This window comes from Glycine max, chromosome 9 (assembly GCF_000004515.6).
Source record: "Glycine max cultivar Williams 82 chromosome 9, Glycine_max_v4.0, whole genome shotgun sequence".
In the NCBI taxonomy this organism is placed as follows: Eukaryota; Viridiplantae; Streptophyta; class Magnoliopsida; order Fabales; family Fabaceae; genus Glycine; species Glycine max.
Genome location: NC_038245.2, coordinates 18,199,399 through 18,216,080, shown reverse-complemented (window position 1 = coordinate 18,216,080; position 16,682 = coordinate 18,199,399). Strand labels below are relative to the sequence as shown.

The 16,682-nt window shown below is 29.8% G+C and overlaps 2 protein-coding genes across 2 annotated transcripts; both read left to right on the top strand.

Annotated features, from left to right (window-relative positions):
- The first annotated feature begins 12,581 nt into the window (after positions 1 to 12,581).
- Positions 12,582 to 15,040, top strand: LOC102669770 (putative F-box protein At3g29830). Its single transcript, XM_041005471.1, has 4 exons — positions 12,582 to 13,549; positions 13,972 to 14,142; positions 14,839 to 14,885; positions 14,998 to 15,040. Exons 1-4 carry the CDS (start codon positions 12,614 to 12,616, stop codon positions 15,038 to 15,040), a joined length of 1,197 nt encoding a protein of 398 aa, XP_040861405.1. The 5' UTR covers positions 12,582 to 12,613.
- Positions 15,041 to 15,142: 102 nt separating this feature from the next.
- On the top strand, positions 15,143 to 16,041 carry LOC121172761 (uncharacterized). The gene is made up of 2 exons (XM_041004928.1): positions 15,143 to 15,267; positions 15,569 to 16,041. The coding sequence occupies exons 1-2, from the start codon at positions 15,259 to 15,261 to the stop codon at positions 15,938 to 15,940; spliced, it is 381 nt and encodes a 126-aa protein (XP_040860862.1). The 5' UTR covers positions 15,143 to 15,258; the 3' UTR covers positions 15,941 to 16,041.
- Positions 16,042 to 16,682: the final 641 nt, after the last annotated feature.

Sequence of the window (16,682 nt, the reverse complement as noted above, 5' to 3'; positions counted from 1 at the left end):
GTAGGAACCTCTAGGGAAAAGGAGACAAAAAGAAACAAAAAAAAAAGAGGGAACAAAGGCCTTATTATACATCTGATTCCTTTCTTTCTTCAACTTTTACTTTTAACTATAACATTTATATAATAACTAACACAACCTAATAAGCTTTGGCCCAAAAAGAATATACAGAGATGCTTTTAGATTTGTGGAAAGTGCAGACATCTTTGTCTTGACAAAAGAACTACCTATATATTAATTTATATACCTGTGCATATTAATCTTCTCTATTTTGGCTAGCAATAAAGTGATCATATGTAAACCAATTAAAATTAGGCATGTTCATTGTTGTCCAATTTGATCTCCCTAAGGTGAACTCCAAGCTTGGATTTTGATCCTTGTTGAAGCTTGTTGTTTGTATGTAGTTACTACCCTGCACAAAGCAATTATTTTCATACAACTCATAAGCTAGCTATTTGAATATATAGCAGTAGTGAAGATACACAAACACTCATAGACACTCACATGCACTAGAGCTTATTTTCATCCAAATCTCGTGAATTAGCGCTTGTATCTGTGCTCCTCTACTGCTAATCATTTCAAGGAACAAAGTTTTGAATGAATGAAAGTTCCATGTCATAGATACACAGACACTCACATGCAGTAGAACATAATCTTTATTTGAGACAAATTAATTACCGTTTTGGTTATTTGACCCAATATTATAGTAAGCTCTATGTAATCCAAGGAAAATAATAAACAAGTAAAAGGATAAACACACATACATGTATAAGTATCTGGGATTGAGTTAGTGTGGTAACAAAAACTTACGTATATAGTTTACATGAGGTCTAAGTTCAAAAATCCTATTATATTGAAAAACACACACACGGATAAGATAAGACCAAAGAAGACAACTTCCCTTCTATCAATGTTAATGTAGTTCATGTCATCTCTAGACCATTATTATCCTCATAATGTCCTTATTCTTGATCACTTAAATTTGTTATTTGTGTTTATATCTATCATAGGGAAAATGAGGCATCACTTGCTGTCCTACCTGATTTGTTGATGGTGCTTGATAGTATGGAGGAGGTATGCCTTACTATTACTATAATCCTCTGCATTTAACATGGTGGGAGGAGTCAATATTTGTTCCTTTTCGTGTAGTACATGAGACGCTATATGCAACTAATACATTATTCCTTTTTCAAGTCAATATATGTAAAGTCAGTACAAGTCACAATGTACCAGTGAGTTTCATTTTGATGCCATGCAGAGTTTAAATTCAATATGTCAGTAGTCCTTTTTGCATTTTGGTTCATAGTGCCCCTATGCCACTCTAGTTTCTCATAAATCATGTTGGCTATTAATCTGAAAGCCTCATTTCTTTCAGGAAACAACACTACTTACTCTCATTGAAGGTGTTCTTGCTGCAAATATTGTTGATTGGGGATCTCGTGCATGTGTGGATCTCTATCATAAAGGCACTATTATTGAAATTTACAGAATTAGTCGCAACTAAATGAATTTACCTGTTAAATATAATTATGTTAATTGTTAATATAATTAAGTTACCTGTTAAATCTAATTATATTTATTGTTAATTGTTAATATAATTAAGTTACAATATTTTAACAACTGTTAAATGGCTATTTGTATTCATAATCATTATTTATCATTTTGTTGCTTAAGATTAATATAAATTTAAATTAAGTAAAATGATAATATATACTAAACAAATTTATATACTTTCAGCTTATTAGTAGATTTTACTTTTTTTATTATATTATATTATGTTTAATTATTGTTATTTATTAATCTCATCAGGTTAATTACATTTCAAATACTGGTTGATAATGATTTATCATTATCTTGCTTATTTATATAATATTAAATTAAGTAAAACCATAATTTATAGCACAAAAATTATATTTACTTATCATAATAATTAGTTGACAATAATATTTTAAAAATTTCCAGCTTATATTAATTACGTTTATATTAATTACATTTATAATTTAAACATTTTCAATAGAAAAAAAAAATTAATCTACGTCGTTGCTTACGACAACAACAACATAGCTGGCCATGCATTCAACGGCGGTCTTTTCCTGCGAAACGACATAGCAAGGGGTAGCTTTCGACGTCGTTGCTTACGGCAGCAACGACGTAGTTGGCTAAGCATTCAACAGCGGTCATTGTCGATGCAACGACGTAGTAAAGGGCACCTTTCGACATCGATGCTAACGCCGACAACGTCTTTGAATGTTATATATTACTACGTCGGTGTCGCCATAGCCCAACCTTAAAAGCTTACGTTTCAACGTCGTTCCTGACGCCGACAACGTCTTCGAAGGCGAACCTGCAACTACGGCCATCAAGTCATCCCCATCGCAGGAATCGCGTCTTTATAAAACGGTGTTTGGAGACCATCGTAGATTGGCCGAAGGTCTACGACGACGTCGCATTCAAAGACGGCCGTGCACCGTCGTTGAACGCCGAGAAGGATCGACATTGAACGGCTTTTTTCTAGCAATGTAGTTTTCTTCAATGACTATTTTTATGAGTAATTTTGCTAGGAAACCTTCTAATGCACATTCTGAAGCTATATACTGATTAATATTCTAAATGTCATATATTATTTGCAAACTCTCTTGGTGAATCCAGTGCTCCAGCATTGTCCTCTAGAGGGACAAAGAAGGCATTAATGCCTCAATTATTAACACAATGGATTTAAATTGACTAGCATGCAATTTAGGTTGTAGATAAAGGTTAGATGGGTTATTTAAAAGATCAATTTAGTATTCATAATAGAAGGTTTCAGCATCCAGAATAATGGAAAATTCCCTACATGATGGAATAATGAAGCTTAAAATACCTTCCATAAAAAGGTCATTTAAGATATGGTCGCCACTATTTCTTATTTAAGTCATCAAAAGATAATATTTTCTTTTAATATATATTGTATAATTTATTTTATAAAATTTAAATGTCTTTATATACATCTAAATGAATTTAAAAATATCTTTTAAATATAATTCAATGTGAATTTTTTAACAAATTCTAAAGAAACATTAACTAATAATCACTTTGATTTGTGCGTAAATTAAAGGGATTAAAAAGATTCAAATTAAACTAAAAAAAGTGTGTGCTTAATTAACTTATTTTGAGTTGTTCAAAAGTTTTTGTTACAAACTTTTCTGAATTGTTCTTGAAAAGCTGTTCTTTCAAAAAAAAAAAAGCCTACATATTTTTTCAACATATTTTCGATTGCCAAACTGAAACTGCGGCTAATCACTATAATAAAACGACAAAAATCTCAAACCAATTAAATAAATACTTGCTCCAAGAAAATTGTCTGCATAGATGTCTCAGTATTTTCCTCCTTTCACGTGAACATAATCTTTATTAGTTTGCAGCATATCATTTTTTTTACTTCACAATACAATTATAAAATATCAATATAGTTTCTTAAAACTTTCCTTCCTACCATTAAGTATGAGAATGAGAGTAACTATCACTACTAAAAAAAAAGGCCTTAAGTGTGAATACAATTATGTTCCTTGATCATTGGATATTTCAACAGTGTCTTGGTTAGAATTATCTGGCTTTGTTTTTCCAATTTGGTATGCAACATGGATTTTATTTTTTCCAGTTCGGCTAGAATTGATTTTTCCTTCACTTGAACTATTTTGTGTAACATTAAACCCCCAAGGTTCTTAAATCAACTTATATTTCTAACCTTCACTCAATACAAGCCCTTAAATTCTTTGCAAATCAAAGACAATACTTAGAGAAACTGGTGGAGATTTCTGTTGTTACTTTGGTCAGAGATGGTGACTGCGAAAATGGATTTTCCCTTTGTTCAGAATATTGTAAGTTTTATACTTCAAAAAGATGGAATTCAGCAGACCAGAGATATCTATAAACGGTATGTTCTGTGCAATTAGCTTAGGCTGTTGTTTTCCAAATTATGCTTCCACAGGAGATTTTTTTTATCTTGTATCTACAATTCCTCAACTGTTTCTCATTGCAAATTTCTAGCTTTGCTGCATCCTGGCCTTGCTTTATATAGACATTGCATTCACCTATAAGCAAATCTTGCATCAATAGGAGATTAAAAAAATGTTCTCCTAAATGCCAAGAAATTATATGAATCTGCATTTGCAACTTATCAACAAAATGTCAGCTTGGGGCGTATTGAGACCAAGGTAAAGGTTTTTCTTTTCCTTTTTCCCCCTTGTGGTATTACTACAGCTTGAGGCCTTCAATTTCACAAATTTTCTGTTTTAAAAATTTATAGTATAGCCTGATGTATTGTCACTTGTTTTAAGTCTTGACAATATATTTGGTTGAGCTCAGAGTTTGATTTTTATTATGTGAATGTCTTGTAGCTTAGCATAATTCACCTCAGTCGCAGTGTAATAAGAAGCATTAAAATTGCACGTATATTTGATTTTGAAGAATTTCTCAAAAGAGACAAGGTTAGAGTTGGATTAATTTATGTATACATATATAATTTCTATATTATTTATCTTATGATGTGTTTCAGGTCACTTACAAGTGCTATACTGGTCATCTTAAAGTTTAATTAAGAAGAAAATTTTATTGTTGTAAGTGATTTGTATTTTCTTGCACATTTTTATTCCAACTGCTTTAGTATGGTGGTAAGTGGAAAGGAACTACACTTTTTGGGTCAGGAATCATAATAATATTGACACAATGTGGTCAGGAATAATATTCATCAATATCGGGGATAATAAGCATGAAAAGGCAGAAGACTTGGCAAGGATGAACATTCACTATTCATGAATCATAATAGATTAGTGAAGTGTTTCTACTGTGGTCATGAATATATATATATATATATATTATTTTCTTTTCTAACTGGCTGTGAATGCAACTGATTTGTCAGAATGGTAGGCCTGGATTCTTTCCTTCAGGATTTGCACAGTCTGATGCAGATGGCGATGACCCATTTGGTGATTTAAGGCGAATTGCCTGCAAAAGGTGGGGTGGCTTTCATGTTTGGAAACACACCAAGAAATAAAAGTCTCAAGGCAAGATGGTGCCAGGTTTTTTCTTATTCTTTGTTGTTCTAAATGAAGCCTAGGTAACATGCTTAATTGACAGTTGGCTAAGTATATTAATAAGTCTCTCCTAGCATGAAGCCATTAGTTCTTCTTTCTATTGCTCTCATCATAAATAAGTCTCTTGGTTTCAAGCTTATGATGCAAGTTACTCACAGAATATTTACCTAAAATGTTTTTGGTTAATTTTGGGTAAGGTAAAGGAAATAATTTCCCATTTAATAAGTTAAATACAAAAAGGGCTGGTGTTTTCTCAATGCTTGCTTAAGTTATAGAGGTTGCGTGCTAAATTGTTTTATGTTGCCTTTGTATAGATTTCATGTCATAGTGTTGGGTTGTGTACTGAAGTGTAATTCTTTTTTTTTTTTTTAATCATAATCATCTATCTCATTGGTGTTGTGTTTATAGTTTTTGCTACAGAGACTTAAGAGTATGCTAATTTTGTGTAATATAAAACTGTTTATGAACAACAAAGGTTGATCTGCCTGTGGTTAGACTTTTCTTAAAGTGGATAATTTGCTCGAAACATCTTATAGCACAGTTTTTTACCAAACTGATCATCAATTTAGAAGATGACATTGGTGATTGATGATTCCTATCTAGGAAACTTGCATTTGGCTTTTATTGGTATGTACTTGTTTGTTTTGTTTAAGACACATGCCTTTTTATTGTTGATTGTGAATATGATAAGTGTCATATTTTAGTTATTTTTGGGATTAAAACTTTCTATTGTAATAGTTTTCTTATAAATTACCCTTAAATCTAGTTGTTTTATATATATTGTACATTTACTAATGTTTTTGTTTAAATATGAAAGATTCATCCATGGTTTTGTAGGTTTTGATGATTGTTTGTTAGATCCAAAAACAAAGTCAAAAGGAAGGGTAAAATGGTTATTTTTCCAAGATTTTAGACATCCACTCGCCCAGGCTAGCATCCAGCTCGCCTAGGCGAATTGGTGCCTTCAGCACTAAGTCACTAATTTGCCTAGGTGAGCTATAGCTTGCCTGGGCGAATTTCTCAGCACCTATTGGCTCTTTTCTATAAATAGTCATGTTTAGGAAGTTAAATATATCCAATTGAAGCAAATACCGGAGAAAAAGACAGAAGAAGAAGAAGAAGAAGAAGAAGAGGAAGGAGAAAGGGAAAAGTGGAGCCGAGGTGCTGCAGAGTTGCGACCTTGAATCACTTCCTTCATCATTTCTCTTGTTAGTCTTGTGATTTGTCCAATGATCAATTAGTTTTTCTTAAAGATTGTATGTAATCTTTGTACTCTTATGTATCCCTTTTGATGTTATATATGTATGAATTTTTTCTGCTCATTATTGATAATTTCATTCTACTCGTAATGTTTGATTTTATTTGATCACTAGTGTTATGAAATTGGATTTTAAGTGAAACTGGAAAGTAATCTTAGAATTTGAATCGAATGATTTTACATTTTACGTTACGTTGCTGGGAATAGAGCATAATATTTTGATTGCAAAAAGCATGATAATATAAATGTAGTGTTGTGGTATTTACTGCATATGTGAGGGATCGATATTTAGTAAATATTCTTAGGTTCCGAGTGCACGGATCGACTTGGAATAACTTAATGTGTGCATCAGTAATATTGGAAAATGATTCATAGATCTTAATCTTATTAGGATACTAAGGGTATAAACGATGAAATCTAATGTTATATTTTTTTTATTTAATTTAAGTCATTATTGTTATTTCCGTAATTTACATATTTCCAACACACCGAATTTCATATTTTTCGTTATTTCTGTATTTCCGTTATTTTTACTATTATTTTACTTTATGTTGTCTTTAGTTAATCAAACCAAAACCAATGACATTCGATTAAATTTGTATATAACTATTGAACTAATAACCTTTATCCAAATGAATTAAGTAAACTAGAGTTCCTGTGGAGACGAACTCTTTTTACTACAGGAACAGGTAGAAAAAAATTGATTAATCATTTAATAAATTTATAATTTCACTTTCAAATTCTTATAATTAGGATGTTTTAATATCTTTTTATTTCATTTGAATATATGATTTCTTTGAATTGAGGTTTATTCATGTTTAAGTAAGCACGTAACTCAACAAGAAATTTTCTTACCTGTCCAATTTCTAATGAATCAAGATAACCATTTATTCCAGTATAAATCCTTATTATCTGTTCTTCCACGGTAAGAGGAGCTGATTGGGATTGTTTAAGCAACTCGCGCAATCATTGACCTCTTGCTAATTGATTTTGAGCAGCTTTATCGAGATCAAAAGCGAATTGGGCAAAAGCTTCTAATTCTGCGAATTGTGCTAATTCCAATTTTAATTTACCAGCTACTTGTTTCATGGCTTCACTTTGAGCCACCGGTCCAACTTTGGAAACGAAAATACCTACATTAATAGCGGGTCTGATTGTTGAAAGTGTATTTTTTAATATGCTAGGTTCAAACTCAATTAATGTACCAAATTTATGTTTTCAGTATATACATTGGAAAAATATGTTTATTTGAAGTAAAAAAAAATTACCGTAGATGTTACTTTTGGTTGGATGTATTGGAAAAAATTTAAATTTCATTGTCTAGAGATAACGTTAAAATATATAAATGGAGACAAATGTAACTTCAATTTTTGAGATTGAATTATGATCAAACTTAATTGTAAGAATGACTACGGTATTTTTCTTTTTTTCTTTTTGTTTACTTCAAACAAGCACATTTCCCAATATGCTTGAAAAAACATAAATTCAGTGCTTTGAATTTGAACCTAGCATGTTCATAAGTATGCTTGCCGACATCAAGCATTTTTAGTCTCAACACTTTGTTGCCAATGTCAAAATGGCTGGAGTTCTAGCACTTGAAAAACCAAACTCTAAATAATTTTTCAATTGGGATAGCAAAGTCGTAATGACATTGAGTATCGCTTCCATACAACCAAAAGTAACCTCTTTGAGTGCTTTTCAAATTACTCAAACCATTTTCAAGAAAATTACATAGAGAAAGTTTCAATGATTAATATTCAATGGATTTATGCTCATAAGCAAGTGTTGGCAATTCAAACAAAGTTACACATTTCTTTGGAATCTATTTCTGTCTCCAAAAGGGATTAAAGAAACTTAACTCTAAATCTTTTATTCCATATTGAGTGACAAAAGCAACACAACTTTCTATGATCACACAACAATCATTTTTAAGGATAGATGTTGTCAAGCAAATCACACTTGTTTTATAGTTACGAAGACAAAATTTTCTTGATTTTTTTAATTAAAAAAACCTTGGGGCTCCTATAGAATAGAAGGATTCAAGACCTTTAATAAAATGTTTAGTGAAATCTATTCATTGTTTATTTTCTTACAAATACAACCTACTTTTAGATTGGATCAATGTATGTCTTCACAACATCCTTAAAATTATTTGCCATAAGAATATATAATGACAATAGACTTTTTGGTCTCCACTTTTCTTTAGACATATCATTCTTTACCCTCAACTACATGATCTCATCGCCCTTTAATTTTTGTGTCATAACTAACTTATACCCCTCAATTTTCCAATATTTGGGGGAGGAGTTGATAAGAAAATCACACTATTTTGACTGAGATCACACCATAAGAATATTTAGGAGACCCTCTTTTGGCTGATATCACACTATAAGAAAATCATTAAATATAGATTGATTAAGAGACTCACTAAAAATATTCAATCATTATATTGACTGATTTAGAGACTACTTTAGAAATCGAAGAGTCTCTAAATTAATCTATATTGTCAATAAAAAATTGAAATGTAAATATCAATTACATTTTTAGTAGCTGATTGTCGTAAAAAGATATTTAATCAGAGACAAAAAAACTCTGACTGAGATAGATTAGAAATAAAATTTCCAGACAGTGTTAATGTATTTTAGAGACTAAATATTTTTTTGGTTTCTAATTCCATATAACTAGAGACTTAATTTTTAGTTACTATTATCCCATTTTAGATGTCGTATTTTCAGTATATAATTGTAATAAGTTTATAATCCAACTGACGTTAAAAAAACATTCATTTTTCACTTTCACCAAACCTCATTCTTAAACCCCATGTACCCTTTCTTGCCTTGCATGGCTCTATATCCGATCGTGAAGAGCATCTATAATAATAATAATAATTTACATGCATTATCAGACTTAATTAAAAATTTAAAAGTATTATTAGAGACCAAAATGATAATAAACAGTAAAGTATATAGATCAAATGTCAAGTGGTTAAGTTGATGACTAAAATGACGTTAAGTTATTAAATTTAGAGACTAGATTGAAAATGCCAACTTTTAAACATGTGACATTTATGTAGATGATACATGACAATCACTTAGATGACATATCATCACTCAGGGTCATGTACAAATATTTTGGGGCCCGAAAAATTAAAGGGTATTTTTTTTTACAAGAATTTTAAAGAGACTTAGTATATTATATAAAATTTCAATTTTTATATTAATCTTCTAGCTTTTTTAGCTGCAAAATCATTTAACAGAGTTTTATAATCAAGCAATTCTAACACTTCACTTTCAATAGATAAAATAGTTAATCCATTCAATCTATCTTGTAACATTGTTGATTTTAGATATGATTTAAGCAATTTTAATTTTGAAAAACTTCTTCCAGCAGTAGCAACTGTTACAGGGATTGTCAATAAAATTTTATATCCAATGTAAACATTTGAAAAAGAATCTAAAGTTTTAATATAACTCAATATTATCTATAGGTGGTTGTTCTATAACATTTTTCTCGTTGTCAGTATGATCTTTCAGTGGTTGTTCTATCACATTTTCACCTATTGAACTTGCTTCTACGTCATTTTTATGAATAATAAGAAATTTATCAAGGGCACCACATTGAGATTCAATTAGCTTTTCAACTTTTTGTTTTTTCTTCAATTTTTCATAACCAGATTCATACTTTCTATTTGACATTTTCTTTTGTAAATAATCAAAATAAAAAAATTAACTAAATATTAAAGAAATCTAAATAAACTAAACTCTAAAATAAAATCTAAAATAAATATAGAAAATGATGATCGATGAACAGAACGATAGAACCTAGAATTGGAAACAGACAGAAATTTTGTTGTTTAGATGTTGTGTCAGGCGCAAGGGTGCTACGTGATACGTGTTGCATTGCTGCGTACCCAAAGTCATGCTCGTGAAATGAATCGTTCCACCAATTCACCGGGATGGAGATGAAAGGCTTCGTACGCGGGACGCCGGGATGTATGCGGTTTATAAGTGTTCAAAATTCAAACGATGTCAAATCCTAAGAGGTTGAGCCACAGGGACAAAGTTTGATCAATAGACAATAAGTTTCATTCAAGGGAAGGAGAAAAATAGATTTTTTTTATGAACAGAAGATGAGGAGATGAAAAAACGTGAATAATGGAGTCTGGAGAGTGAGATACGTTAGTTAGGGAATTGGGATGGGTTAAAGGAAAGTTAATAGGGATTTACTTTTTTGGGATAAATAAAATACTTTAAATAACATTAATTGTGATATTGGTTAATTTTTAAAAAGATGATATTGATTGACTAATTTTTAGGGAAGAGAGAGATTCTAAATTATTTTATTTTGATTAGTTAAAATTTGTTAATAGTTAGTAATAAAAAAATTTAGAGGCCTAAAAAAAATTTTTTTTGGAGGCCTTAGGCTGATGCCTAATTTGTCTTGCATCTTACACGACCCTACATCACTAGATGTGTCAAATTCATGTAGGCCTGATCTTTTTACACTTATAGAGGCATCTTTTTTTTTTTATCTTTCTAGGAACTTAATTATTAGTGTCTAACAAATTCAAGGATCAAAGTGAGTGTTTATTCTAAAATATTTTATGAAATCCAAAATATTAATTATAATATTTTTTTATACCTCTACTAAAATATTAAATGTCATAAAGTGAAACAAAGGGAGCAATTTTTCTTGGTCTATGAAAATAAATCTAAAATGAAAAATATTATGAGCAGAAGAAATGTATTATTTAGAAAAAAATAAACCTTCTTTTGATACGCATATTTTATTTTTATAAATAAAGTAGTTTTTTACAAAATAAGGATTTTAATATTAAATGATATTCCCTTCGTTACATTTTATTTGATATTAAGGTTTTGACACATGTATTAAAAATATAATTAATATCTTAAATTTCATAAAAAAATAATACATTAGTACGAACTTCCTTTTACACCCTTTATCTTTCTAGTTAATTATATTTTTTCTAATTTACTATTCATTAACAACTATTCCCACAAATTAAGGGTCGGGTATTCCATGTAACAAAATATTTGATGCTACAAACTTTTTTCGGTTTTAATTGTAAGCAACAAATCTTTCTTATTTTTTTAGTCTCAAACACGAATCAATCTCACTTACTAATATCTTATTTAATGTGATTCTCTCCAAAATATTTTTCATTTAATAAGCTTAAGAATTTTTTTATGTTTAATATCAAGTTGCAATAAATAATTTAGGAAAAGTATTTATTTTTAATTAAAAATAACATAATTCTTAATAAGTGTGATAAAAGTCTTTTTTTACTTATAATCGAGACAAAATGGATTAAATTATTTTGTAAAACAGCAACTATTTAAAAGAAAAAAAAATGCTTAAAGGTGGTATAAAGTGGAACGAGATGTGGAACGAGATGGGTGCGGGGGAGTATTTTATTTTATGGTGACACATTTATTTTTTAAAATTTATGTATTTAATATTATATTAATTGTTTTCATAAAATATTTAATGTGCATTTAATTAAATTTTGTCTTTATTCTTCCTTCGAAATTAATATGTATTTAATGCTATTAAAATTAAATGCTATCATTAATGCTTTATAAGTTACTATGTATTAATGAATCCCTTTTTCAGGATGTATTAAATAAAAACATTAATGCTTAGTATTTTTTATAGAAAAAACCTTATTATTAAATTTTATTGTGCATATTTTATTTTTATGAATTAAGTATTCTTTATAAAAATATATTTTAATATTAAATGATATTTCATTCAGACGTTTAATATTATTTTCAAAATTTATGCATTTAATATTATATTAATTGTTTAAAAAGTGTATATACGTATTTAATTATATTTCATCTTTATTCTTCCTTCAAAAATTCTAAATTTTATTTAATGATACTATTTAATATAAGTTTGATATTTATTTTTACACAGATATGCAGATCCATGTGTGAATAGGTAAACAGTCTTCTTGCCCGCGTTACTTTCTGTATAAAGTCATAATCAAGAAACAAGGGAAAAATAAAAAAGTAAAAACTTATAATTAGTAAAATAATTATATGATATCTAGACTGTAGTTTTTGTTCTTATATTTGTTATAATCTTTAAACATTATTTTCTTTGTTCTTTTTTCTTTAATTATTATTATTATTATGCGGGGTCACTCAGAATACTAATCACTTTATTAAATTGTGCCTATATATATTTCCCCCCAAAGATTGACTTCAATATTACATCGAAACCTTGATCTCAACCCCATCACCAAATCACCCTATTAGCTATGGAAAACAACACTGACAAGTTATCCTCCTTGCCTGAACTTTTGTGTCTGTTCATCATTTCCTTGCTTCCATTCAAGGATGCCGTGAGGACGAGCATTCTGTCCAAACATTGGTTGCACATATGGAAATATTCACCTAAAATAGAGTTTAGTGAAAATTTTGATGGAAATTGTATCGATCGTTTTGAACCCTTCAGTTCCATAAAAGCTCGGAGAAGTGCTTTCATGAAATTCATAAAACTTTGGCTTGATTTCCGAAAAGTAGGTGAGGTGGAAAAGTTTTCTTTGAAGTTCTCAAAGCCTAACAATGATCATCGTGAGATCATAGAAGAGTGTGTCACCTTTGTCACCCAACATGGGGTGAAGGAGTTGGAGCTAGATTTCTCTGACCCCTTTTGGGAGGAGGAAGTGATTCCAAACAAACGTAAGGCTTTGTTTGAATTGCCAAAACTTGCGTATGGGAACAAACCCAACATTGAATCACTGAAACTCTCTTCATGTAGTTTTCGTGAAAATTATTTGAGTAATTGGCAGGCACTTAAAGAAGTTACTTTCGGTTGGATGGAAGTGACACTCGATGCCATGACAATTGTGTTATCCAATTGTAAAATGATCGAGAGTTTAGTTTTGCACAAGTGTTGGAACTTGAGTCATTTTGAAATTGGCAGTGAAGCCTTGAGTCTAAAGAGGCTTGTTGTTGACAAGTGTTCTTTTCGAAATGCTCTGTTCAAAGTCAGTGCCCCAAATTTATGCTTTTTCAAGTATTTTGGGAAACTGTGTTTTTTTGAAATGAAAAATACCTTAGCCATCGAAGAGGCACATCTTCATTTCTACCTTGGTTATGACAATGTTGGAACCGGTGCTAGGGTTATGTATGACCTGGTGAAAGATCTCTATAATGCTAGGGTTCTGACTGTGAGCCCTTATCTAATTCAGGTATATATATTTCGCTCAACATTTTTGTTTTATAGTATCTATTCATTTGTGTTAGTTATAATCATAGATAAATTAGATGATGCTTACTTGTTGTTTTTTTTGGTTTAATTTTTACTAGCATGTCATTTTATAAATTAAAAGATAGAAAAGAGGATCCATAAGCAAATTAATGAGATAAGTTGTTTTAAATCTTCAAAATATAATACTACTCAGAATTATTGTTTGACACAACTTGTATGCTACTCTTGTTTTCTTCATTTTACTAGCTACTCAAATTTCATTTCAAGGTTTGATTTGTTCCGTACATGTTTTATTTTGTATTATATACTGTATATCATAAGCCCGGTTGTCTATATATATATGTGTATATATATTATACCCCCATAATATTTGTTTAAATATTTATGTTTGATATATCCAAGGTTATTCTTACGGGAGAAAAGAGACGTATGGAACATGACATGAATGCAAGACATTTGATACTGAGAATGAACATGCTCCGCTGTGAACTTCGTGCAGTCTCATTCTTTCTCCTTAGCTGCCCAATGTTAGAATGCCTCACATTTGAATTAGGCTCAGAGATTATTTTACCAGTAAGATCTCTTTCTCTCTCACTGTATTATTTTATTATTGAAGGGTAATTTTGTATCTTATCACTAAAAATACATATTTGCTATTGGATAAATAAAGAGACAAGAGTAAAATGTATAGAGAAATAGGTGAAAAAGAGAGAAGTGGGAGAGGGAGAGGGAGAAAGAAAGGTGCAAAAGAAGGGGGAGAAGGAGAGGAGAGCACTAAAGTGTCAATGTAAGAGAATTTACTGAGAGATTGTGGAAGTGGTAAGATTTTCTTTATTATTTTAAATTTTATTTGAAAAAAAAAATTATAAGCAAAATTTCATTAATGAAATTGTTTTTTTAATTTTAAATGTTATTTGAAATTCTCACTTATTGGAAAAAATCTACTAAAAAATTTTCTTCATTTATTAATTTTTTAAATTGACATTTAAACAAGTCGATCATTTTGATACATGGTATTTCAAATCTATTTAAAAATTAGATTCTTCTCTCAATACTCTGTCCAAACATTATTAGTTAATAGGCTTGTTCCAGTGGTTATTTATACTATCTGTTTAATCTATTACTACGCAATCTAAACCTACCTGAACAAGCATAACAATTTTTAAAAAATAGGATATAGCCATTTTTTTATAGTTAGCTAGTGTGTATGTGTCTGAGCATCTATTAAGACTTTAATTATAACGTGTTATATGTTTGCCTACATTACAGGATTATCAAGCAATGTGGATAGACAGTGTAAGTTGTGTTATTATATGGTCTTCTTTTTTTTATATATATAGCTACTCTCTCTCTCTCTCTCTGTGTGTGAGAGTATCTATTTAGACTTTAATTATTTTAACATCTGTTGTATGCTTGTAAACACTATAGGATGAAGAACAAGATGATCTACCACTGTGGATTGACAGTGTAAGTTGTGTTAAATCAAAGATCTTGATGGATCGGCAAAGTTGTTAGGCTTGTTTAAGATGGGTTTATGATGACCTCATTATATTGATTATTATGTAGCCTTCTTTTATAGTTTGTGTGTGTGTATGTGTTTAAGTATCTATGTAAAACTTTAATTATATAACACGTGTTATATGCTTGTATACATTACAGGACGAAGACCAGGATGATCAAGCAAAGTGGATGGACAATGTAAGTTGTGTTAATAAAATTAAAGAGATGAGTAGGCAAAGTTGTTAGGCTTGTTTAAATGGGTCTATATATGACGACCACATTATATTGATAATCAACTTTGTTTAATAGATTAAATTGTCTGTATAGATATCACAGTCTACATTATGCTTCATACAAAGTAAAGTTTATACTCATGTGAGCAAGCCTAACAATTAACATATTTTTTCTACATTTTTTAGAGTGTATGTGTGTGTGAGTTTTGTATGTTTGTATTTAGGCTTTGATTGTATATAACGTTGTATACTTGTGTAACTTGCAGGATTTTGAGGATTATGATGACGACGATGAAGATAACATAGACGATGAAGATAACATATATGATGATTACTGCAGAGATTTTATCAACATGGTTGATAATCAAATCAAGGGGATGAAAAATCTAATCAACTATAATTGTTTGGAATCATCTTTAAAGCTAGTGGAGGTGAAGGATTTTGTAGGGTCCAAGAACGGGCTTGTTTTTCTATGCTATCTTATCCGTTATGGGAAGGTCTTGAAAAATGTTAGCATCAACGTGTTAAAGACAGAGCTTGAAGGTAATAGCAATGTGGCATTTTACCGTACAATAGAAGAATACTTGATGACCACTCCTAGGGCTTCAAGTAATTTGCAGATATCAATATGTTATTGAGTTGTGAGAGAGTGCATTGTCAAAATGCTTCTTAATAATTTGTTTCCCATGCATATTTGGTCTTTAAGATCATATGCTTTGACTTGTTTTGAGAAGTCATAAATAACTCTAAATATTGTTCTATGTTGGATTACTTGTGTGCATGATACTTTCTTTACAGATAGATTTTCTTGATTTTCTTATTATCAAAAGTTTAAGAAATTAAATTCAGTGAAACAAAATTACAGGAAAACTATTATATATAGTTATCGCCAATATGCACTCTTTAGGCTTTCAAACAATTGCAATTTAATAGGATTAATAGTGTATATGCGACTTTCTAGTAATAAAAAGTTTAGGGGGCACAGAGGCACTTTTACCTTTAAAGGACAATTAAACCTACGACATTTTAAAAATTTGACTCTTAATTTCTATCTTTAGTGCTCATTTGTAATGAGTTTTTTTTTTTTTTTTTACTTTTTTTAATTTTCATTGGAAACAAAACTTCACTACTAACAAATATACATTTAATGTCGCTAGATTAACATTGTTATTGGAAAAATATTGGAAAAATCGATGTTAACAAAAGTATAGTGGCATACTTGTAATTAAGATTAGTTTATTAATATCAATTTTTTAAAAAAATCAATGTTAATACAAAACTATTAACATCATTTTTTAAAAAAACTAATATTAATGCAAATACGGAAGCATACTTTGTAATTAACACAAATTTATTAATATCGATTTTTAAAAAACCGAT

What these genes read in the sequence shown, in the direction of transcription:
- LOC102669770 (XM_041005471.1), top strand. Translation starts at nt 12,614, where the DNA reads ATGGAAAACAACACTGACAAGTTATCCTCCTTGCCTGAACTTTTGTGT. An exon ending in TGAGCCCTTATCTAATTCAG is followed by an intron (nt 13,550 to 13,971) that starts GTATATATATTT and finishes GATATATCCAAG; the next exon opens with GTTATTCTTACGGGAGAAAA. An exon ending in GTAAGTTGTGTTATTATATG is followed by an intron (nt 14,886 to 14,997) that starts GTCTTCTTTTTT and finishes TAAACACTATAG; the next exon opens with GATGAAGAACAAGATGATCT.